Source organism: Podarcis erhardii, assembly GCF_964252035.2.
Source record: "Podarcis erhardii genome assembly, chromosome: Z".
NCBI lineage: Eukaryota > Metazoa > Chordata > Lepidosauria > Squamata > Lacertidae > Podarcis > Podarcis erhardii.
In genome coordinates this window covers 37,778,198-37,802,432 of record NC_138504.1, presented here as the reverse complement: position 1 = coordinate 37,802,432, position 24,235 = coordinate 37,778,198, and the positions used below count along the sequence as shown (strand labels likewise).

The following is a 24,235-nucleotide window of genomic DNA, read 5'->3' as shown; positions in this document are numbered from 1 at the left end:
CCCGTTACTTGGTCCCTGCTCCTGCCAACCTAGCAGTTCGAAAGCACATCAAAGTGCAAGTAGATAAATAGGTACCACTCCGGCGGGAAGGTAAACGGCGTTTCCGTGAGCTGCTCTGGTTCGCCAGAAGCGGCTTAGTCATGCTGGTCACATGACCTGGAAGCTGTACGCTGGCTCCCTCGGCCAATAAAGCGAGATGAGCACCATAGCCCCAGAGTCGGTCTCGACTGGACCTAATGGTCAGGGGTCCCTTTACCTTTTTAAGCAAGTATCTGCGCATGTACACAAATCTTGTCTGGTCTTGATAGAGAATTAAAATGTGTGCTGACTCTGGCCCTCCCCTGTGGGGATAAATGGGGGAAGGAGAATCTCGTATGATGGCATGCTGAGCTGTGGAGATAAGTCCAAGGGCCTCTGAGATACATCTCAATTGTATAGGAAAGTCTCTCCACAATACCAAGCTGTGCGGCAGTTGAGGGTCTTCTTCCTTTTGCAGTGAATCGGCCTCAGTGTGTTATCAGGATCACCCCACATCTTTCTTCGAAGCCCAGAGACCATAGACAGCAGCTGCCAGTCCAAGCAAGCAAGATTAAGTCAAATGGGCAAATAATGTGCTAGTGTGAAGCAGCTAGCCTTTTAACTCCAGCATACACCCAGTCACGGTTAAAAGCTTTCCACCAGCCTGCATAACTGTAACTCCAAGATGTCAATTATAGCATCCTTGCCTGGTTTTATAGCCCGGCTGAGTTAGACGCACAGCCCATTTCCTTATTCCTCATCTCCTGTTGCACCTCCTGGCTAGCTCACCCTGTTCTGGAATTGTTCTGTTCTGGGTTAGTACTCTCAATTGTCTTGGCACACAACACCATTCTAGTGTGGCCCTTGAGTGTTGTCTGGCTTCTTCCTAATGGGTCATTCCACCTCAGTTCAACACAGTCATGCCACCCACCATCTCGATTTTGATGAAACTTGCTGTACACCCATCCCTTATGATTGAAAGAAAGTAACCCCCTTAATTTTTTCCCCTCTTGAGATCCTTGGCCTTGTGTACATTTTATTTTTTTCCTCCATAACCAATGATCAGATCTCTTTGAAATTTTACACAGAGCTCAATAAGAGGATGAGGATTTGAGGAAAAAATACACCAGCACCCAAAAGTTTTTATAAATGCCTAAAAAAATGTATAAATGTACTGTAGTTTTTTTGGTGAAAAAACTAGGTTTAGAAAACCTAAATTTTCAGCGTGTGGGCACGATGGAATCAAAAGTTTTTGATGGTGAAAATTATTGCAAAGACATGCTCTTTCTCAACAGAGAATAAGATTTAATGGTTTTTTATGTCTTGTAACAAAATTTTACGTTTTTGGGACATCATGGGGAAAAAATGGCTACCGGGTACAACTTTCCTACAATGCATAGCTGTAATAGAAAAAATAAATAAAACCAAGATGTTCCTCTTAAAATCTAAAATAATATTGGTTATTACAGGTTGGTGGTTTTTTTCAAAAGTGCAGACTACTTTTTCAGTTTTGGGGTATTTAAATCAATCTAAAAAAAAAATTTGGTCAGAAACTTTAAATGCTGGCATGTAAGGAAATAAGACCTAGCAAGAAAAAGATTTAAATAATTTAAAATTATGCATTATTTTCAGTTTTGCAACCATAAGGGAAGGGTGTGCACTAAGTTTCATCAAACTCCAAGAGGGTGGGTAGTGAAACCCTTGTTTTTTTATTTGATGTGGAATGGTCCTAATGTCACGTAGTAACTTAACAAAACTCTCATCTCTCTTCCAGGCAGCACTCCCCCGTCATCCGCTTCCACTTCTGCTCCTCCAAAAGTCGAAGCTTCCTTGGCCGTTGTCCCAGCCACATCTGCAGTTTCCAGCAAAGGGGCAGCCCCTTTGTCTTTCGCTTCCTTCACTCTGAAATCCACCAGATCTGCCTCTGATGCCCCACCGCAGTATCCTGGCATATCGGAGACCCCCAAGCCTCCCCTTGGTTCCAACCTGAGCGGAGCAGTCGGCTTCCCCTTCTCTCCGGCCACCAGCATCTCCAAAGCACCTCCAGCTCCAGCTCTGCTGTCCAGCCCCATTACAGCTTCTCCTCCCTCCTCTTTTGGTTCCGTGAGTTATAAAGCGGCCATGGACAGCTCAGCCGGGGCCCCTCCCTTCGCGAGTCCTGTTGGAGTAAAGCAAGGTTTTGCCTTGCCGCCTTCCTCCGTCAAAACTAACCTCACTGAAAAGTAAGTCTCCCTTTGAGTCTTTTTAGCCAATGTAATCGTGGTGGTTTTGAAGCAGTTTTTGAATGTATTAAACACATTGTTTTAAAGTTGGTGGGGCTCTCCGTGTGTTGGTGGATTCAGGGTTCCCATTGTCCGATGGAACATGCTGATTGCGGCTGATGGGAGTTGGAGTCCAATACCCGGAAGGGCACCACAGGTTCTGCACCAGGGGCCCCATCTGCATTGTACATCTAAAGCTGTACCGTTTTAAACAGGTCCTCCGTCCAAGGAATCTTAGGAACTGCTTGTTCAGGGGGATGAGAGCTGTTAGGAGACCCAGAGTTCCTGGGAAGGAGGATTGACTCTTAAGCCACTCTGGAAATTATATCTCTGTTAGAGGGAATAGGAGTCTCCTAACCCATCGCTATGGTCTAAATCACAGAGCCTAGGGCTTGCTGATCAGAAGGTCGGCGGTTTGAATCCCTGCGGCGGGGTGAGCTCCCGTTGCTCAGTTCCTGCTCCTGCTAACCTAGCAGTTCAAAAGCACAAAGTGCATGTAGATAAATAGGTACTGCTCTGGGGGGAAGGTAAACGGTGTTTCTGTGCACTGCTCTGGTTTGCCAGAAGCGGCTTAGTCATGTTGGCCACATGACCCAGAAGTTGTATGCCGACTCCCTCAGCCAATAAAGTGAGATGAGCGCCGCAACCCCAGAGTTGTCCGCGACTGGATCCAACAGTCAGGGACCCCATTACCTTTATCTTTAACTTATCTCAGCAGGCTTAACAAGCAACAGCTCCCTGGGTTCTTTTGGAGAAGCCCTGACTATTGGTACTGCTTTAAATATATGGTGCAGCTATTTTTCAATAAATTTGTGGACAGAGGTTTTCCACTGCTCTTGCAGAGTGCTGATGGCACAGGGTGTGACCAAGGGCTCCCTGCATGCAGCTATGGGTAACAGTCACCTGCAAAAGGCATGTACCATGAAGCTTCCTAGTCCCAAGAGCATGAATTCTTCTATTCTCCCTCCCTTCCCAGGTTCGCTGCTGCAGAATCTTCTACACCAGCTCCCAACAGCAGCCCAAACTCCAGTATGTTCTCCTTTTCACCTGCTGCAAAGCCTGTACCTGCTGGGACTCAGGTTCAGTCCACTGTGCTGGGCACTCCTCCTGCAGTGCCAATCAAGGCTTCCACCCCAGTCTCTTCAGCAGGTACATCCCCTCTCCCTTTCCCCCTTTTTCTCTGATAAAACCTCATATGTAGTTGTGACTGCATTACATGTGGATTAGTATGAGAAACAGGGATTGAGGACTATAAACTTTGTCCAAAAATGTAAGTCTGGCATTTCAACATCCCACAGTGGTTAGTTCTTCTTGCTGAAGATGTCTATTGCTGCCACACAGATTTTATTTTATTTTTAACTGCCTGGCTGTGATCCCTCCTTTCTGGGATGGTCACATGTGTGCTTAGAGCTCTCTTTGCCACAGTGGTCTGCTCTTTCTTGCTAATTTCTGCCCGCTGTTGCACCAGGCATTGGAGACTGGCGCTTACAGAATCTCTTGCTTCTTGGGGGGACGGGGGGACAACTTTCTTTATTCAGTTTAATTTAAAGTGTTTATTTACTGCAGAGATTTCCATACTTTTCACGTTGGTGACACGCTTTTTAGACATGTATCATTTCACAACACAGTAATTCATTTTTTTACTAGCAAACTGGAGGTTAAACTAACCCTATTCCAGCACTGGGAGAAGCGTGGGGAGCATTTGCATGACACACCTACACACTGCAGCTGACACACCAATGCGCCATAGCACACAGTTTGGAGAGCTCTGATCTACTGCTTAATATTTCAAAAATCTCCTAAGCAGCATTTAGTCTAAAAAAAACAAACAGCATGTCATTAAAACTAAAAACAACCTTAAAAACAGCAATATGGAAACTACATAAAAACATATAAACTTAATTTTCCTGAAAACAGATAGCCACACTTACCAAATCCTGTAATTTTTGAAATTCATGAGTCTGTGAGTCATTTTGTTTCTTTTTGGTCTCTTAGTGGTGCGTCCTTCTCAGAGTGCTCCTCCAGCTTCCATGCTCCAGAAAACGGCCAAGATTTCCTCAGCTCTTTCAAAAGTGATCGCTTCCCAGGTACGGTAATTAGAAGCTGACCTGTCTATCCTTGACAGGAACCATATTGTTCCATCTCAAAAACAAGGATCAAATCCGACAGAGTTTACTGCATGAACAAAGCTGCTTCTATCTCACACAGCTTCTCTCTGAAAGATTGAAGGAGTCTCTGAGCAGATTTGGGAAAGGGAGACATTCAGTTACATGGGTGAACCCCAAGAGTGTGCTCCTATGCATATTAGGTGGTTATTTAGGAAGGAAGACATTTTACCTGTGACTCCTGGTGGATATGTGTCTTGGGGTGCCTAAACACTGTTGAGGGTGGGGTGGGGGTTGCTTAGGAGATTTTAGGGGGGCAGGTTTTAATTTTGGGGAGGCTTAATTTTTCTTGTCCTTGGTATTAATTTTTTGTACCCTTATTGTCAGACCCACCCTTATAGACAAGCAAATTACAATTTTTATTTACTTGTGTTTCGCTTTCAACACACATATTCCCGCCTTCCTCCTTCTCTTCCTTTTACATATTCAGAAGTTTTCTTGTTTTATCTCTCATAGCAGAACATTTTAGTTCTAAAATTCCCCATCAAACAATAATAAAGCATTTGTACCTTGCAGGGTCGGCAGCAACCACCCACTGCTGGGGTGGAGAAACAGACTCACCAGTGGAGTGATTCAGATCCTGTCATCATAGGAATCAGGGAGGAGGTGAGGCTTTCTGGAGCTATGATGTACTGTTCCTCCCCGGGTCACCTTTCTTTGAACCTGGACTCCATATGAAGTTGGCCTTCAACTCTCATCAATGGTCAGAGGATGATGGGAGTTGTAGTCCAACAACATCTGGTGGGCAACATGTTTGCTGTCCGTACTGTTCTTCTCCAACCTAAGCTCTCAACGGTTGGGTGTGTCGTCATTTAACATGCACGAACTACTAAACTTGTTCCTGTAGATTGCACATTTCCAGAAGGAGATGGAAGAGCTGAAAGGCAGGACAGCCAAAGCTGCCATTGAAGTGGGCACAGAGGAAGAGGAGGAGATGTTGAGGATGGAGTCAAACGACCTTCACACTTTCCTTCTGGAGATCAAAGAGACAACAGAGGTAAGCGGATTTGGGGGAGGATGTAGCCTCCAGTTGAGAACCAAGTTTTCCTTCATGCTCAATTATCTCAGGGTTGAGAGTGGGTTACTTGTTAGGTCCTGGTTTTTACAAATTGAAGAACTTCTCATTCTGTTGACTGCATGGGAGATTATGGTGGTATTACTATTACTGAGACTGTGACATTTTCTTTGTAATCCTAACCATGTCTGCTCTGTTTGGTAGCCCTGGTAATTCAAGGTGGGTGTTGTATTCTTCATTGTGTGGTGTATATATTTTATTTTCAGCTTTGCCTGAAACAGTTGCCAAATCAGTATCATAAAGCACAGTGGTTTGAAATGGCCTTCTGATTCCTGCCCCACTCAAGTCCCACTTATTAATAAATACAGTAGTTAGTTCACTCCATTTTTTCATAATTGAGTGTATGTTTTCATTTGCTGAAAACAATATGCTGTGCCTTAATAGGCCACTTTGCCCTTGGCTGCGCGTCTCATGTATTTTCCTTATTTATCATACTTATCCTATTCCCATCAGATTGCACTCTTAAGGAGGAAGTTTGAAAGGGGGTTTGGTGCTCCTGCAGGAGACATACTCTCTCTATTGTGTTGCCTCTGGTAAATAGGTTTGCTGGGTTTTGGGGAACCGTCCCACAAACCTTTTTTGAGCTAGAGACAAAAGTAAGATGACAGAAATGTGCATACAGCATAGTTCCATCTTCTGGTTAAAGAAGCTTAGCAGCATGTCTGAACTGATAACCATAATTTGTGGCTTGGAAACCATGGTTTGAAGGCTGTTTGGGTTTTATTCTTTTGGCAAATCATATATATTTATTGAATGATTTTTAGCCACTTCTTGTTCAAACTTCTCAGAACGACTTTAGAGAAAAAACCCACAGCAAGCCACTTAAAAATTCCAGTGGGAATACAACGTCTGGTTTTGAGCTAGGACTGAAAATAAAATAAAGACAGCATCAAGCAAACAGTTTGCCACAGTTGAAGCCTCTAGACCAGGGGAGGGCAGGCTTCCAAGATCTGCTGTTGCTTTTGCTAGAATCCCGATATTCAAACAGAACAGTTGCAAAAGGCACACACTTAAGGACAAATCCCTGGGCTTAGTTTTCTTTAATTGAGTACCAGAACTGAACGGCACCATCAGTCCTTCTCACCCAAATCCACGCTGGTTACCTTCTACCCAAAGCTTTCTTCATTTCAGTAATATATAATGGGGCAGGTTGCTAATGTTATTGTTGCCACTGTTTTTGTTCTATTTATGTTGGGGTTTTGTTTTTTTAAGTGCTCTGTTTTGTCTAATTAGTTTAGTTATGGTTATGGGGTGGCATACAGATGCCAAAAATTTAAAAAAGAAATGAACAGGGAACTGGGATGCAGACAGGCTTGTAGAAGCCTTGTGATTTGTTAGGTCCCATCACTCCTGCCCCTGAGATGTAGAATCCTGCTTCTGGCAACAGTTTGTGCTGCTGAACTGTGTTGTTGCCCCAGTATAGCTTTCTTCCAGACCTGATGAATTAACATGTCTGTGGAAAAGCCACATATGTGTTTTGTGACAAAGAGTTTCACCTACTTCCTGGTGGGTCTTCCTCTCCCTTTGTTCCTTTCTTGTAGTCCCTTCATGCAGACTTTAGCCTCTTGAAGACAAGCCTGCTGGAGGGGTTTGCAGGGCTGGAAGAAGCAAAACAGAAGGACAAGCGTGCTCACAACTCTGCGTATCTTCACCTGCTCTATAAGAGGCCTTTGGACCCCAAAAGTGAAGCTCAACTTCAGGTAGGATCCTTGATAGGGCAAGGGGGTCAGAGGTTTGGGAGCCAGGGGGGAATTATAAATGCCTGCTAGGGAGGCAGAGGAAGTTCCAAACCCCATGGTCCCTAGCAGTTAATGGGACCTGTTCCAATTAGAGATGTCACATAGGCTGCTCCAGTCTCTAGCAAACATTCCCTGCTGCTAGTTGCTCCCTTCTCAGAAGCGTGTTTGCTTGGAAATGTTTTGGTAAGAGCTTTGGACAGCGTATATGAATCTCTTACCTCTTCCCCTCCTCTTTTTACTTCCCCAAGAGCCCTGTCAAGTAGATTAGACTGAGATATGGTGAGAGGCCCAAGGCAACCTTGTGAGTTTCATGTCTTTGGATATTAGAACCTGGGTTTCCCTAGTCTTATAAAGGTAAAGGTAAAGGGACCCCTGAACATTAGGTCCAGTCGTGACCGACTCTGAGGTTGTGGCGCTCATCTCGCTTTATTGGCTGAGGGAGCAGGCGTACAGCTTCTGGGTCATGTGGCAGCATGACTCAGCCACTTCTGGCGAACCAGAGCATCAGACGGAAACGCCATTTACCTTCCCACCGGAGCGGTACCTATTTATATAGTTGCACTTTGTGCTTTCAAACTGTTAGGTTGGCAGTAGCAGGGACCGAACAATGGGAGCTCACCCCATCACGGGGATTCGAACCCCCGACCTTCTGATCAGCAAGTCCTAGGCTCTGTGGTTTAACCCACAGCGCCACCCGCGCCCCTTTCTTAGTCTTAGTCTCTTTATCCAATACCCCAGGGCAGCTATCTTTTGGTCCTTACAGCTGTTGGTGAACCACAACTCCCAGCATCCCAGACTATTGGCCAGGCTGGCTGAGACTCATGGAGTTGGAGTCCAACCACATCTGGAGAACCACAGGTTCTCCATTACACTGTACTGCTTCTCTGTGAATACATATGCAATTCCCCAGATTGGATGGAAACTATTTGTAGACTGGATTGGGTTTTGTGACTACCAGTTGACAGTCCCTATTATTTTTGCTAAAGTGGCCATGGCCCAGATGTAGAACATTTCCTTTGCATGCAGAAGGTCCCAACTTCAATCCCTGGCATCTCCAGGTAGAGTTGGGAGAGAACCCTGTCTGAAACTCTGGCGAAGTGTTCCAGTCAGTGTAGCCAATACTGAGCTAGTTGAACCAGTAGTTTGACTCAGTACAAGGCAGCTTCCTGTGTACATTGGCTGTTGATTCAGAACCATGAGGACTAGAATCTTCCTTATGTTTAGGGGAAAATCAATAGCCCAGTGGTAGAGCACCTGCTTTGCATTTAGGAAGTCCCAGATTCAGTCCCCGGCACATCCAAGTAGGGTTGGGAATGTTCCCTGCCTGAAACCCCTGAGAGCCACTGCCAGTCAGTGTAGACAGTACTGAGCTAGATGGAACAATGGCCTGACTCAGTTTAAGGCAGCTTCCTACGTTTCTGGGGTGAGCAATGCCTCTATTGTACGATTCTCTAAAGGGCAAATCGTTGGCCCGTTGGCCTAGAGGCCGTTCTTTAAGCCAATGTCATCTTCTCAACATTTTTCTTTGCTCCATCTTCAAACATGGAAGGCAAAGTTTTCGTAATGAAGTGCCAGTTTAATAATTCTAACCCAATTTTTATAAAGAAAAAGTGGGTTCATCATCGGGGATTGTTTTATCACCACAAAGTGCCGTGCTGCTCAATGTGATGATTTACAAGGACTTGAGCTGCTGCAGTTAATTTCACGGATGGGGAGGCTGGAAGCCAAATGGGCTTGTAAATGCTGGGTTGCCGCAGGAAGTTCCTGCCAATGTGCAAAAAGGTTTTTTCGAACGAGAGACTTCACCTCACTCTGCTTGCGCTTCTCCTCCCCTGGGGTGTCAGAAGTTAAACAAACTATTTCTCCCCTGTCGTGCTGAACTGTAAAATATTGAACTGAGCCCTGGCTGGTATTGTGTAATTGACACAGCTTGGATGCATGAGGATAATGTGGGATGCGACCTCTGAGCAGGAACCATAATTAAAGCCGTACCTTAGAAGGCTGAATGTAAGGTCAGGGTGTTAGTTAATCTCTTATTGCCCTTGGGTGATAACTCCCTTGCCATAAGAAGAGCCCTGCTGGATCAGGCCAAAGGCCTACCTTCTCCAGCCTCCTGTTCTTACAGTGCCCAACCAGGTGCCCCAGTGGGAAGCCCAGAAGCAAGACTGGAGTGCAGCTGCGCTGTCCCTACTTGCAATTCCCAGCAACTGATAGTCAGAGGCATACTGCCTTTTTTTTTGCTATAAGGAATTAAAATAGAGGAAAGGTGGATAGCATTTCTCTCTCTCTTTTGACAATGCTCTTCAAAATAGCAACACATCCTTGCCGAAAGCAGCTGCCATCTCTCCCTACAAGTGTAGCAGCCAGCAAATCAATATCTTCCGCAGCCCTGCTGAGCTCTGAAGCCAGTGGAACAAGCACATTCATTAAACTAAAGAAGCCTTTTTGGGGACAATTTTCAATCATTCATGCACACCAGTTGAGGCTCCAACGGGCCCCCTGCAGGCAATAATCATCTTCCCCAAATGCCACATCTAAATTAAAATAGGGCATTGAGTCGTTGTTGCTTGAATAAACATGTGAATCTAGATCTGTAACGTGATACAGATAAGCAGAATCTGGCTGGATTCGACTGAAGGCCTGTCTGGCCCAGCATCCTTTTCTCACAGTGGCCAATCAGATGCCTCTTTGGAGCCCATGAACAGCAACAGCCCTTTCCACTTTGGCCCCATTTTCTGGAAACCACTTCCATTATTAAATAACCCTTTTCAGTATACAAAATGCTTGAAGGTTCACTTTGCCCTCCCGGCACCACTGTGAGTTAGGCTTGAGACAGGTCTAGGCATGCAACAGACTGAGGTGCAGGCTGAGGGAGGGCAGATCTGGTTTACATAAATCAAGAAAGACACCCTGATTTTCTCAAATTCATCCTTTATTTCTGCAAACTGCTTTGTACTCTACTATGGTACGTCAAACCCTCTAACAATGCCTTTTCCCAAATCCCAGCCAACCTGCCTTTCTCCAAAAGCTCCAGCGTCTTCCAGTGATAGGCTAGCTCCAGATGTGAAGCTACAAGTTTCCGACTGGACTATTTTAGTATCCTCAGGCTGCCCAATCACCAATAAGGCTAAAGCCGGGTCAGAGAAGATAGAAATGTTTTTAAATAAATGCCTTCTCTAAGGTTGTTTGCACTAATTCTTTGGTTATTTATTCATCCTGCCCCACCTTTCCTCAACTGGGTGCTGGAAGCCTCATTGAAATCTAGATAGATTGCAGTCTGTTATTAACTACAGAAGGAAACCAAATCAGTATGGTTGTAAACTCTTGATAATCTTAATAATTTCTGAAACACGCCACACACACACACACACACACACACACACACACACACACACACACACTTGTATAGTGTCCTGAGTGGATTAAAAATGATTCTAAATTCCCCACCCTCTTTTTTCTGGGCAGGAAATCCGGCGCTTACACCAGTACGTGAAATTTGCTGTTCAGGATGTGAATGATGTCCTGGATTTGGAGTGGGATCGGCACCTGGAACAGCAAAAAAAGCAGAAGTGAGTTTTCAAGCTTACTTCTTAGCTAAGTGATACTCAAAAAGCCAAGTGTCTTCAAATATCATAGTGCGGTTTGCAGCATAAAAACACAAATATCTAGCATGATAACAAATGCCAGTTGGTGCAGCAGTAAAACTGGTGGCACATTTTCAAAGCTAAGCAGAGCCCAGTTTCAGGTTTCAAATTGGATGAGGGGACTGACTGGGTTGAGATTCTTGCATTGCAGGGAGTTGAACCAGATGACCCTCTGGGTCCCTTCCAGTTCCTCAGTTCTACAATTCGATGGTATCATAAAACGAAACAAAACCCCAGTTCTTATAAGAAAAGCCCTTCTGGTTTATGCCAATGGTCCATCCTGTTCTCACGGTGGCCGACCAGATGGCTGTAGAAAACCGATAAGCAGCATTCAAGGACACGAGCACTCCCTTCCTGCGGTCTCCATCTGCAGAGATTTGAAGCGTTATTCTCTGACCTACCATTTACAATCTGCATTTGTGCTTTAACTGTTTTAATATATGACATTCTTTAAATGTTTGCATTGCTTTGTTGTATTTTTCTCTGTTCTTTTGCCTCTCTCTTTCTCTCCCTGTTGAAATTTGGTTTCTGGTTTTTCCTTTTCCAAATAGGCACTTACTGGTACCTGAGCGCGAGACTCTCTTCAATGCCCTCACCAATAACCGGGAGATTATTGACCAGCAGCTGAAACGGCTGAAGAATTTGGTGGGCAGCCTGCAGGAGCTCCGCTTGTACAATCAGACGCCACGGTGGAGCCTTTCCACTACCACCTCTTCCAGCAGCAGCATACAAAGGTGGGCATTGCTCAAGAAACTCCCAAGCAGCTTTGCTTTCCCACTCTGCAGTGCATTGGTTCGTCTGAGTGCTGGGTCCAAAGCTTTGCCAAAGAAGGAGCATTGTGTCAAACCTAAGTTTTGCTCAGCGTAGACACTGAAAAGAATGAAGATGACTAAGTTAGGCCCATTAATTTCAAGAGGTTTACTATTTGAGTTGAACACAATCCATTGAAATTAATGGATCTATGTTGGTCATGTCTGTTAATTTCAATGGGTCTAATGTTCGATGTAAGCCACATTTTCCTTCCTTGTGTTTGGGTCTAGATGGAATGGAAAGCTTGTGTGTGTGAGTGTGTATACATACTTTTTTTAAACAGCGTGTATCTAGAACTTAAAGCCCCAAAGGGTGCTATGAATAACAGAGAACTTGGCAGTGGGACAAACTAAGTAGGCTTTTGAGCTTTCGGGGGTTGTGGACTGAAACAGATACGTGTGTTGAGCCATGTTCCACCCCCACCACCCACACACTCCTCCAACCCATCACCAGCCCCAGCCAGCTTTGTGTGTGTGTTTAATATCATTGAGTAAACATTTTCTGAAAATCTTTTCCTCTCTTCAGTTTGAATAACAGTGACTTTTAGTCCGTGGATTCTGTTAGAAACTGTATCCCACCATCCTTTATACTGAGCACAGTCGTACGTGTTTACATGTCTAGAAGCTGCTTACCTTTGCCCAGGGGGCTTTGAGTTGCTCAAATTTCACCCCCACCTTCCCCATCCCCAAGTACCACATTCTATACTATGGGAATCCCCTCCCCACAAAGAAGAACATATCACGGCGGGTTTTATGGTGGGTAAGGGACTCAAGTTAGAGGGGAAGGAGATGGAAAAGTCAATTCCATGGGCAGATTCCACTTATGGAACTTGGAATCCAACCTCTTGTAACTGATAATGCAGGTGGATCTTCTTGTTCTGCCGGCCAGTTTAGTTTTCCTCAAAGGAACATGCCTGTAAACACTAGTTTCCTGTGAGTTGCTTGCTTTTCTTTCTCCATATGTACTTCAGTGTCTAAATAGAATAGCATAGTGGTTAAGAGCTGTGAGCTAAAAAATGGTCCCTCTCTACTCAATATTTACAGTAGCTGAGTTCACTGGAAGCCAGCCTACATAAAGAGTTCTTATAAAACAGATGGCGGGGAACCTTTGGCCCTCCAAATGTGGTTGAACTACAGCTACCGTCCACCCCTGGCCGGTAGCCCAGGTGTGGTGGGAGTCATTGTACAGAACATCTTGAGGATCAAAGATTTCCTACTATTTTTTTAAAAAAATATAAAACAGTAAATGCTCGCAGATGCAGCTCTATTTATGGAAAAACTGAAGTGGTTTTTTCAGACTTTGGATGCTTGGATGTGGGGGCAGCCATGGTAGCAGCCCCCATTTCCCTCTGTTGAAGGACAGAGCTCAGTGTGTGCATGCCATGTGGCCTGGCCTGTATCCCCCACCTAGAGGTTTTCAACCTTTTTGAGTCCACGGCTGCCTTGACCAACTATGTTCTTTCTGCAGCACCCCTGTGGGGCTCAGGAGCCCAGTTATGTCACCCCTTGCCTGAAGGGCTATCATCCTCTTTCCCAAAATACCCTTCCTTGTGGAGTGTTCCTTCAGCCTCCTCTCCTCTCCCCTCTCCTTGGGAGTCCTCCAGGCAGCTGCCACCACTGGCCCTAGTCTCTGAACTCCCCGCCCCCCGCAGCCTCCCACTTGTCTCTTGATACAATACGATACGATACTCTTTATTGTCATTGTCCCATACAGAACAACAAAATTGAAAAACCTACATAAGACATTCAAAACCCAACAAGCCTGCTATCCCAACCTGGTTAGCCCCCTAAAAACTCTGACGCCCCGTTTTTTAATACAATATACTCTCATACAGACTCCTTACAAAGCGTTTAAAACCAAAATCACATTTGGGTAGAAGCTGTTTCTCAGGCGGCTAGTCCTAGTCTTTATAACCCTGTACCTTATTCCAGAAGGCAGAAGCTGAAAGAGATCATTTCCGGGGTGTGCACTATCCTGCGCTATCTCTGCAGCTTTCTTATGGCACTTGGAAGAATAGATTTGATCCAAGGTGGGAAGAGTGCACCCAGTTATACACTCTGTAGTCTTTACAACCCTGGACAGCATTGTTTTTTCCCTGACTGTGCAGCGCCCAAACCACAAACACAGACCATAAATTAATACACTCTCCACAGTACAATGGTACAATGGTACCATTCCCAACAGCAAGGGCTGGCTGGCTGGACTCTCTCACCCGCTTGTTTGCTTACTCTGAGGCCACTTCAGCTTCTGGCAACCAGCCCCACCCCCCACCCCCTGGCCAGCCCCAGAGGCACTATTTGCCTGGAGAGCTTGTAGCCAGGGCTGCTGCAACAAACAGCTGTGCAAGCTTTTGGGATGCAGAGATGTGAGAGGGCATCAGGAGGGAGAGAGGGACGGAGGCCAGTGTTTCGCCTGACTGTCATTCAAGGCACCCCAGGGTGCCACAGCACACTGGCTGAGAACCACTGGCCTAACCTGCTTCCCACAATTGCAGTGGAGCCTTCTTTTCCTACTAACCATCACAGGAGGATGCTGTCCTATCACTTTGGAAATTCTAGTTTAATGAAACCAGACAGGTGCCTTTACTATTCCCTTTTCAGTGCCTATTTTTGGTTTAGGTAAGCTTGTCCAGACACATAGAAACAGGAATTTAAAAAGCATGTTCAGATGTTGACATGTTTTAATCTCTCTTTAATTGCTAATGTTATTTCTTTTAAAAGGTTTTAAAATTTGTTTCGGGTTTTGTATTCCTAATTTTACTATTTTTTGTAAACTGCTTCAAGGTTTTATTTATTACAATCAGGTGATTTTATTGTTTTTGCTTTACTTTTTGTAAGCCACTTAGAGGTTCCATTTACAATTAAGTGCTATATTGTTGTTAAATAAAATATGGACATATTTTTCCTCTTCTAAGTGTCAGTAAACATATAGGTAAGATGCATTGGCAACTTAGTATCTTCCTCTGCACCTCATCATACTATTACACTTTTTTGCTTCAGTTTCTTTTCCATCATCCGAGGAAGAGCTTTGATAAGCCTGGTTTGTATATGAACTAAAATCGTATTGCAGTGTGTAAAAATTGAGCTAAAATTGGTATTCAGCCAAGCTGCATTCCAAGTAGAGCTGTTGAAATTTATCTAAATCAGCCATGTCCATTAATTTTGATGGGTATACTCTAAGTAGGACTAATGTTGGGTTCATCCCCATAAATATTTTAGCTTTGCCTTTAGCTAACTTTAAGTTGCTGAGACCACGTTTCTGCCATGGCTCATTGCTGTGCCAAGAATCTGACGTTAGTTGTGCTTTTTGAGTTCTTCAGAAACAGTAAATAGGGTCTGATTGATGCCTGGCTTCTTCTTTTTTCCTTTCCCTCCCTGTTGCTTTTCTAACTCTCATCAACTCAGCCTTGACAGTGAGCTGGAGAGCCTAAGTAACGCCTTGACAAAAGCTACTCTTCAACCTTCCACCAGAACTTCAAAATCACCAGGTAGTGACTACATTGGTCTGTTGTCATGTCCTTGTGTAGTGCTAATGTGTGTGGGTTTGTTTTCTGTGTAACAAGCACACTTTAGGGGACTCATTGCACAAAGATAATAATCGGTCTTGATTACTGTATAATAATTTATCAAGGTTTTGTACATCACAGTAAACCACACTATGACTTACGATGGGTGTGGAGAACCTTATGGCCCTCCAGATGTTGTTGAACTACAACTCCCATCAGTCCCAACCAGCATGCAGGATCCCAGGGAGGAGCTCACACCTGTTCCACTCCCCTTTTAGCTCAGCATAGTGTGGTACCTTGGCAACTGATTGTGGTAAAGGAAGAGCATCCCAAATCGCAATCCTGGGCTCAGAATGCAAGCTGAGCCAGCCCTTGACCTAAAAAGACTAGCAAAGCAACTGCGATCTGCTCTGCAGGAGCCAGCGCGTTCATGCTAAACCATGGTTTGTCTTAGTGTTAACATTTGAACCCAACCGCTGTATGAAATTATAACAAAATTTTGTCTAGCTTGAATCGCTTCTTCGAGCCTCAACCCTGCTTTTTTCCTGCACAGTGAAGCTATAAAACAAGTTAGAATATAGTCACAGCAATAAAAATGTAGATGGAGCAGCTACAGTATTGTCCATAAAACAACTGCTTTTGTGTGCAGTCCAAAACCTACAGAGGGTGCCAGGTTGAGGGAAGCTGTTCTCAGTGAAGGAGGGAGTCCATGGCGGTTGCTACTGGTTTCAAATCCATGGGCTGGCTTTCAGGTTAATTTGATAAAGTGTTCCCAGTACATCTGGGAAACTGAGTTCAACAAGCTGCACTATGTGTAATTAGCAATTTGGTATCTCCTAACATTTAATTTAGGACGCGGGTGGCGCTGTGGGTAAAACCTCAGCGCCTAGGACTTGCCGATCGCATGGTCGGTGGTTCGAATCCCTGCGGCGGGGTGCGCTCCTGTCGTTCGGTCCTAGCGCCTGCCAACCTAGCAGTTCGAAAGCACCCCCAGGTGCAAGTAGATAAATAGGGACCGCTTACCAGCGGGAAGGTAAACGGCGTTCCGTGTGCTGCGCTGGCTCGCCAGATGCAGCTTGTCACGCTGGCCACGTGACCCGGAAGTGTCTGCGGACAGCGCTGGCTCCCGGCCTATAGAGTGAGATGAGCGCACAACCCTAGAGTCTGGCAAGACTGGCCCGTACAGGCAGGGGTACCTTTACCTTTACCTTTAACATTTAATTTACTCCTGCTCAGAGTAAATGTATTGAAATAGTAGGGCATGACTTACTTCAGTCCATTACTTTTAAATGGATCTGCTCTAGAACTCTGTTGGCTAGAAACCTTTGTCTTTTTTTAATTTAATGGATGTAAGGATTTGCAATTGAAACTGAATGCCTGCAGGATTATAAGGGTCCATACTGGCAGTGCTTGATAAATAATCACGCTTCTTGCTTCTCTTCTAGCCAAACTGTCCCCTGTGAAGCAGGCCCAGCTGAGGAATTTGCTTTCTAAGAGGAAGGTGCCACCTGTAAGGACAACTGCACCAGGTATCCTCTGGGACTTGAAAATAACTTCATCACTTGGCAAAGTTGTTTTCCCAACTGTCTGCTCCCCCTGACACACAGACACACACAATAGCCTGCCTTTGCCATTAGATGGAGCCAGCTGCAAAGCATTGCAATATATTCCTCTCCTCTTCAAGGGGTCCTTCTGTTCAGGGTAGCCATGCCTTCCTCCTCTACTAGCTGTAAGGGGCTCTATCAGACCAATTCACCATACAACACATTTTGTATATTTCTTTTTTAATTGACAACTTGGCATTCTGTAGCTCCACTGACCATGCTTGGTCTTTATTGGCCTGCTTTTGGGGGGGGCTCCCCTTTGGGAGTTGTTGGGTGTTGTTGTTTTTGTCCTTCTACAATCCTTGGGATTTGCTTGAGTATGCTGTTGCCTCCATCCTGTTTCCAAGTGCTTGGTTCCATTTTAAATTAATCTAAAGCTGCTTGCACACTACATTTTAAACATGCACCCTCCCTCAAAGCAGGATGAGAACTATGGTTTACCCCTTGGAGCTAGAATTCTCAGCAAAGAATCCCATGGTTCTTTGATTCTATGTGCGTTAAATGTATTGGCAGTGTATGCAGTCTAAGCCAATTTTAATCTTGGGGTTGCTGGGTCAGAGCAAAGGCACCTCAAGATATCAGAGTGCCAATATCCCGTCACATCTTGTTCCATGACTCTTCCTTCTGAAATACCACCCACCCCCTCAAAGCTACTGTATAAGCTTCCAAATCAGGAAGGCTTCCTGTTGCTCTCATCCCCTCTTTGCCTTATGATTTCAGCCAACCTCTCCCAGTCAGCCTTCCTGTCCTTGAGATACGATGAAGATTTGGATGATGTTAGCTCCACGTCTTCCATTGCCCAGTCCCTGGAGAATGAGGATGTTCAAGCCCCAGATCCAGAGGAAGAGGAGGTTGCCCCAATCCAAGTTCCCCGGCATGCCCCCGTTGTCCGAACCCCCTCAATTCAGCCTGGTCTAATGATACAGCCCCTCCCTCATGGCAAACCCCACATCCCAATGGGCACTTTGAGTGAGTAGACTATAGAATGCACATCTTTCTCATTTTGTGTTTCATTTTGCAGGATTTTTGTTTGTTAGTTTTGTTGGGAGACCAGGTGCTGAGTTGAGTTGAGATGACTAGATGCTGGGGAAACAATTGTAGAAATCTAAATATTGTAGCAGGATTAAAATAAACTGCAGAAAGGAAAGTGTAAAGTGTAAAATGAAAACCTGCTGGAGGGAGGGAGAGAAGTCCACATTTGGTAGAGCGATGAAAAAACAAGTGGGTATAAGATTATGGAACTTTATTGTATTTGTTTTGTTTGTTTGATTTATGCTAAAGAAAATTAATAAAAATGCATTTAAAAAAGAAGAAGAGATGACTAGATGCTGAACTAAGTTGACTCGATGCTGAGCTGAGTTAAGGTGGACCATTAGTCAGATCAAGTATATTAGTTTTCCTATGTTTTCATGATTGGAATCTCTTTTGCTGAAAACATGGACACTTTATGCCAAGAAACCTAAATTCTCCACTGACTCATCCTCAACCTAATTCTTCACACATTCTTTTGCTCATTTTGCTGAAAATTGCTCAACCTCTTTGCTTCTGGGCCTCAGTATTCTGACTTATTGAGTTTCTGGCTGCAGGGTTTGGGAGAGAGCAAAATGCAGCATTTGTTGTTGTTTCACTATTATGCTGCCCTTCTTCTAACAAGCTTAGGGCAGCAAACATAGTTTCCTTCTCCCTACTACAGTGGTACCTTGGAAGTCGAGCGGAATCGGTTCTGGAAGTCCGTTCGACTTCCAAAATGTTCAGAAACCAAGGCATAGCTTCCAATTGGCTGTAAGAAGTTCCTGCAGCCAGTTGGAAGCTGCGGAAGCTCCGTCGAACGTTCGGTTTCCAAAGAACATTCGCAAACTGGAATACTCACGTCTTGGTTTGCAGCAGCATTTGGGAGCCAAAATGGACGAGTACCAAGGCACTCGACAACCAAGGTACTACTGTATATCTTCACAAAAACCCAGTGTGGTAGGTTAGGGTGATAGCAATTGACTGGCCCTGGGGTATTGACCTCAGAGAGTCCCCAGTTCCTTGCATGGCAGTTCCAGGCCTTTCTGGCAAGGGTTAATGGGAGATGTCACCTCAAACATCTGATTGGTAAAGGCTGTTTTTTTGTTTGTTTAGATTTTAAAATTTACAAACAATTGTCAAACAACCAAAACGGAAAGAGAATTCCATCGATTCCCCTGGACTTCATTCTCCTCGTGTTAACTCCCCCCCCTTGCATCTTCTCTATTAATCCAAATGTATTCTATCTCCATTACAACCATAATTCATCATTAAACTACAAGTATTATTCCAATCCTACTAATAATTTTAATTTAAGATTCAGGATGAGAACAGAAATCGTGTGGCGGCAGTGGGAGGCCCCATTAGCTAAAGTGGTACCTCAAGTTAAGAACAGTTTCAGGTTAAGAATGGACCTCCAGAACGAATTAAGTTCTTAACCTGAGGTACCACTGTAATACTTGTAGTTTAACTATGAATTATGGTTGTAATGGAGATAGAATAGATTTGGATTAATAAAGAAGATGCAAGGAGGGGAAGTTAACATAAGGACCCACAAAGGGGAAGAAGGAAGTCCAGGGGAATTGATGGAATTCTCTTTCCGTTTTGGTTGTTTGAAAAATTTTAAGGTAAATTATATATTTTACCCATTCCTTATTAAATTTTTGGTGTTCCTGATTTCTGATACTTCTGGTCATTTTTGTCAGTTCAGCATAGTCCATCAGCTTAATCTGCCATTCTTCTCTGGTAGGGACTCTGTCTTCTTTCCATCTCAGGCAGCAGTGGTCACGTACATAAATAGTCTTTTCTGGTCCATTGGTATTTTAGCACCTAGAATTCCTAGAAGGAAAGCTTTGGGTTTTTTAGAAAAAGTTATTTTAAACAGTTTCCCCCCCAGTTTATTATATATCATCTCCCAGAATTCTTTTACTACTTTACAAGTCCAACATGTATGGTAAAAGGTGCCTTCTTTTTCCTTGCATTTCCATCATGTATTTGACCTTGTTTTATACATTTTAGCTAATTTGCTAAGAGTTAAGTACGAACAATACATCATTTTCATATAATTTTCTTTCAAAATATGACCTATAAATTTCAAATCCCAATTCCGTAACTTCTCCCATGGTGTAAATTGGGAGTTTTTCATTCAGCGTTTATTCTGCTTAAGATCATCTTCAATATTATTTATGTTCTTTTTGCCGGCTCAGTATAAGGTAAAGGGACCCCTGACCGTTAGGTCCAGTCGCGGACGACTCTGGGTTTGCAGCGCTCATCTCGCTTTACTGGCTGAGGGAGCCGGCGTACAGCTTCCAGGTCATGTGGCCAGCGTGACTAAGCCGCTTCTGGCGAACCAGAGCAGCACACGGAAACACCGTTTACCTTCCCGCCGGAGCGGTACCTATTTATCTACTTGCACTTTGACGTGCTTTTGAACCGCTAGGTTGGCAGGAGCTGGGACCGAGGAACAGAAGCTCACCTCGTCGCAGGGATTTGAACTGCCGACCTTCTGGTCAGCAAGCCCTACGCTCTGTGGTTTAGACCACAGCGCCACCCGCGTCCCTTGGCTCAGTATAGTTTTGAATAAAATCTTACAAAATGTTTTCTTATATCTTTCGGATTATCTATAACTTTACCTTCTATATTGAGCTTGAAATCAGAAATCAGGTCTTGCCAGTTAAGTACATGTAAATGTTCCCTCTCACAGAGAAATAATAATAATAATAATAATAATAATAATAATAATAATAATAATAATAATAATAATGTCTTATTCCAACCAGGAGAAGCATGTGTCAGGAAAATCCATTAATAATCTGAAAAATCCAATACTGGGGTAAATCTGCCAATAACAGTAAGATCAAAAAAGAAAAAGGGAGATGATAATAAAAATTAATAATAAAACCAAAGTTAATAATAATAATAATAATAATGCCAACAAAGTCCATATACTTTATTCAAAGATTTTTATATTCCTGGTGAAAATTAATTACTAATAGGAAAAATAAAGTAAAATATATACCTTATAGATTGTTCCCATGTAGATTTTTCTAAAAAAACACGTCCGGGGTGGACCTCTTTTTTACACCCCCCAACATTTGCCAAATTGATTTCCATTTCAATATGCAGTTTGTTATTTAAAAAATTCAGAGCTATAAACTTTTGGAAAAGTTACTACTTTGATACTTTTTGCCATGGAGCTGTGTTGGAGCCTGGTGCTTTTGGCTCAGTCTCTCCCCCCGCCCCCCGCCCAACTCTTTTCAGAGCAATGAGTGGGGAAAAGAGCTTGGCAATTGCACTGCCGGACTCCTCAGAACCCAAAAGGACCTTTGGGCTTTCTTGGGGGTGCACAGTGCCCTCATGCTTCTCCCAATTCACTCACTGTCCAACGCCATTCCACAGTAACCAGGACGTTGGTAACCAGGACGTTGGCTGTTTTAACCACTACACTTCAGTGGCTTGGTAGATAGGTGTACAATGAAGGTGGTTGGACTGGATAGCCATATTCATGTGAGAGAGGTGGCTCTATAGCCCCTAGAAAGTCAGTAGGCCGTAAATGAAATGGAAGTTTTGTGCATCCTATACTAATTCTGTGCATAAGCAGCAGGATTAAAGATACTAGTATTTTGTAATGGTTGGGTTGATCTGAGACTGGATCTTCCTGTGCAGTTTGTTCAAAATAATAATAATAATAATAATAATAATAATAATAATAATAATAATAATAAATTTATACCCTGCCCATCTGGCTGGGTTTCCCCAGCCACTCTGGGTGGCTTCCAACAAAATATTAAAATACGGTCGTCGTATCAAACATTAAAAGCTTCCCTAAACAAGGCTGCCTTCAGATGTCTTCTAAAAGTCTGATAGTTGTTCTCTTTGACATCTGGTGGAAGGGCGTTCCACAGGGCGGGTGCCACTACTGAGAAGGCCCTCTGCCTGGTTCCCTGTAACCTCGCTTTTTGCAGTGAGGGAACCACCAGAAGGCCCTCGGCATTGGACCTCAATGTCCGGGTAGAACAATGGGGGTGGAGACATTCCTTCAGGTATACTTAGCCAACTTCGACATACGCAGCCAGCCATGAAGCCCTTATTGAAAATCTGTTTATGGCAGGAAACGTTGTTGCAAAGTGCTGGAAATTCATAATGGGCCACTACACACGATAGTATGGTTGAGGAAAGCCTCTTGGGAGGCAGAACTAATAACGTTAACAGATTAACACATCCTTTGGGAATGGAAGTGGAAATTGTGATGAGCTGTTGCGAAGATAGGACCCTTTTGTGTAAATTCTGATTATTACTGTACGGGTTCTCAGAGGACCTTTTGCTTTCTGTTTTGGTCTCATATCGTTGCAATATTTTTTTAAAAAAAATGCACACAGGGCCTCGAAGCCCTTGGCCCAGAACCAGATAACCACAGAACTGATTTCATATGGGTGCTGTGGACTTAAGACTCTGAAATAGCAACCTCCCCAGCTGTCTAGCAAACTGTTTTTGAAAGGGTCCTTCAAGAGCAGTTTGTGGTAGGGAACAGCAGAGCCTGATACTTCAAAGGGAGGAAAGGAGAAGGAAACTAAAACCCATCTTTCTTTCCCCTTCCATGGTTCTTTTAATTTTCCCATAATTTCTGCATAGTCTGACAAAACCATTTAGTTTAATTCTCTCTCTCCCCCCCCAATTATATTTCTTTATTATACATTATACTGTTGAATTTACCTTAATCCTGCTAGCGTTTTCACTTGTTTACAGTTATTTTAAGATATTTGAAGATGGCTATCATATCTCCCATCAGTCTCCTCTTATCCAGGCTAAAAATACCCAATTCCCTAAACCATTCATCGTAAAGCTTGGTTTCCAAAGCCTTGATCATCTTGGTTGCACATGTTCCAGTTTCTCAGTATTCATCTTAAACTGTGTGGCCAAGAACTGGACACAGTCCTGTAGTTGGGTCTGACCAAGGCAGAGTGGAACTGGTTATTTCCCTTCATCTGGACACTATACTTCTGTTGATGCAACCTAGAATTGCATTAGCTTTTTTTGCTGCTGCATTGCACTGTTGGCTCATGCTAAGCTTGTTATCTACTAAGACCCCTAGATCCTTTTTACATGTAGTACTGGAAAGCTAGGTGCCCCCCATCTTATATTTGGGCAGCTAGTGTAGAACCTTACATGATGCCTAAGTGTAGAACCTTACATGATGTTTACAAGATGTTTGATTCTCTGCTGTTCATAGTAACTTAACAATCTCCCACCCCATTCCAGTAGCCATGCCCAGAATCATCCCCCAAGGGGCAGACAGCACAATGCTGGCAACAAAGACAGTGAAGCACGGAGCCCCCGCTCCTTCCACTGGCCTCCCAGCACCCCAGGCAGCAGCAGAAGCAGCATTGCGGAGACAGATGGCTACCCAGAACCCAGGTAAACCTCACATTCTGATCAGGTATCGATTTGGGGTTGCTAATGACTCTGTACATCTCCTCAAAGGGACACAGGTGTCTCTGTGGTCTAAACCACTAAGCCCCTCAGGCTTGCTGATCAAAAGCTCAGCGGTTCAAATCCCCATGATGGGATGAGCTCCAGTTGCTCGGTCCCTGCTCCTGCCAACCTAGCAGTTCGAAAGCACCCAAAAAAAGTGCAAGTAGATGAATAGGTACTGCTCCGGCAGGAAGGTAAACGGTGTTTCCATGCACTGCTCTGGTTTCACCAGAAACGGCTTAGTCATGCTGGCCACATGACCCAGAAAAACTGTCTGCAGACAAACGCCGGCTCCCTCGGCCTGTAAAGCGAGATGAGCGCTGCAACCCCAGAGTCGTTCACGACTGTCAGGGGTCCTTTACCTTTACCTTTTTGCACATCTTCTCACTTTTTATCTCAGGTTTTCCTTGAGAAGTTTTTCACCCCATTGATGAAAGCAAAAGAGGAGGTTTAATCATGACTGAAAAAGAGGGGTTGGTTCAGAAAATACTTCAATGGAGTCTCATTGGTCACTTGGTCATCTTCCAAACCAGCTCAGCATGTGAAGGGAATGAGAGCACACAGCCTTCTTCCACTACTAAACAATGTTCTGCCCCGCTTGTGTGGATTAGATAAATTCATGAAGAGCGAGGCTATCAATGGCTGCTATATAAAAATCATATGCAAAGAGTAATGCAGCACAGCAGCACATCACAACCTCACACAAAAATGCTGACGGGCACACAACTGTAACAATCATATACTAATAAGAAGAACATTGCAGTCTGGCAGATACCATTACCCTTGTGCAGAGTACATTTCGGCAAGGCTTACAGGGGAATCACGTGGTCCCAAATCATCATTTTACTGAAGAATCTTCTAAGAAGCCGATAATAGATGATTTCAAGACCCTGATTGCAATCCTCACCCCGGGGAAGACTTCAGGGACGCCAGT

General features: G+C 44.1%; 1 protein-coding gene and 2 long non-coding RNA genes across 10 annotated transcripts in view; 1 reads left to right on the top strand and 2 right to left on the bottom strand.

The window, feature by feature from the left end:
• The window catches only part of NUP214 (nucleoporin 214), an 80,970-nt gene that overhangs the window by 15,848 nt on the left and 40,887 nt on the right, over positions 1 to 24,235 (top strand). For 5 of the 8 annotated variants that reach the window (XM_081848452.1, XM_081848454.1, XM_081848450.1 and 2 more), the window contains exons 12-23: positions 1,793 to 2,240; positions 3,256 to 3,428; positions 4,275 to 4,366; positions 4,961 to 5,050; positions 5,292 to 5,441; positions 7,061 to 7,219; positions 10,724 to 10,827; positions 11,454 to 11,636; positions 15,117 to 15,199; positions 16,663 to 16,746; positions 17,542 to 17,790; positions 23,089 to 23,244. In XM_081848452.1, coding sequence (XP_081704578.1) covers positions 1,793 to 2,240; positions 3,256 to 3,428; positions 4,275 to 4,366; positions 4,961 to 5,050; positions 5,292 to 5,441; positions 7,061 to 7,219; positions 10,724 to 10,827; positions 11,454 to 11,636; positions 15,117 to 15,199; positions 16,663 to 16,746; positions 17,542 to 17,790; positions 23,089 to 23,244 — 1,971 coding nt within the window. The remainder of the gene's footprint in view (positions 1 to 1,792; positions 2,241 to 3,255; positions 3,429 to 4,274; positions 4,367 to 4,960; positions 5,051 to 5,291; positions 5,442 to 7,060; positions 7,220 to 10,723; positions 10,828 to 11,453; positions 11,637 to 15,116; positions 15,200 to 16,662; positions 16,747 to 17,541; positions 17,791 to 23,088; positions 23,245 to 24,235) is intronic. The other 3 variants (XM_081848451.1, XM_081848456.1, XM_081848455.1) reach the window with 3 other exon arrangements.
• LOC309334245 lies at positions 10,170 to 11,606 on the bottom strand. The gene is made up of 2 exons (XR_014152962.1): positions 11,468 to 11,606; positions 10,170 to 10,804 (listed from the first exon to the last, which is right to left on the bottom strand). It is a non-coding gene; the product is annotated as an uncharacterized lncRNA (long non-coding RNA).
• LOC309334246 lies at positions 11,646 to 13,894 on the bottom strand. Its single transcript, XR_014152963.1, has 3 exons — positions 13,634 to 13,894; positions 12,345 to 12,685; positions 11,646 to 11,772 (listed from the first exon to the last, which is right to left on the bottom strand). It is a non-coding gene; the product is annotated as an uncharacterized lncRNA (long non-coding RNA).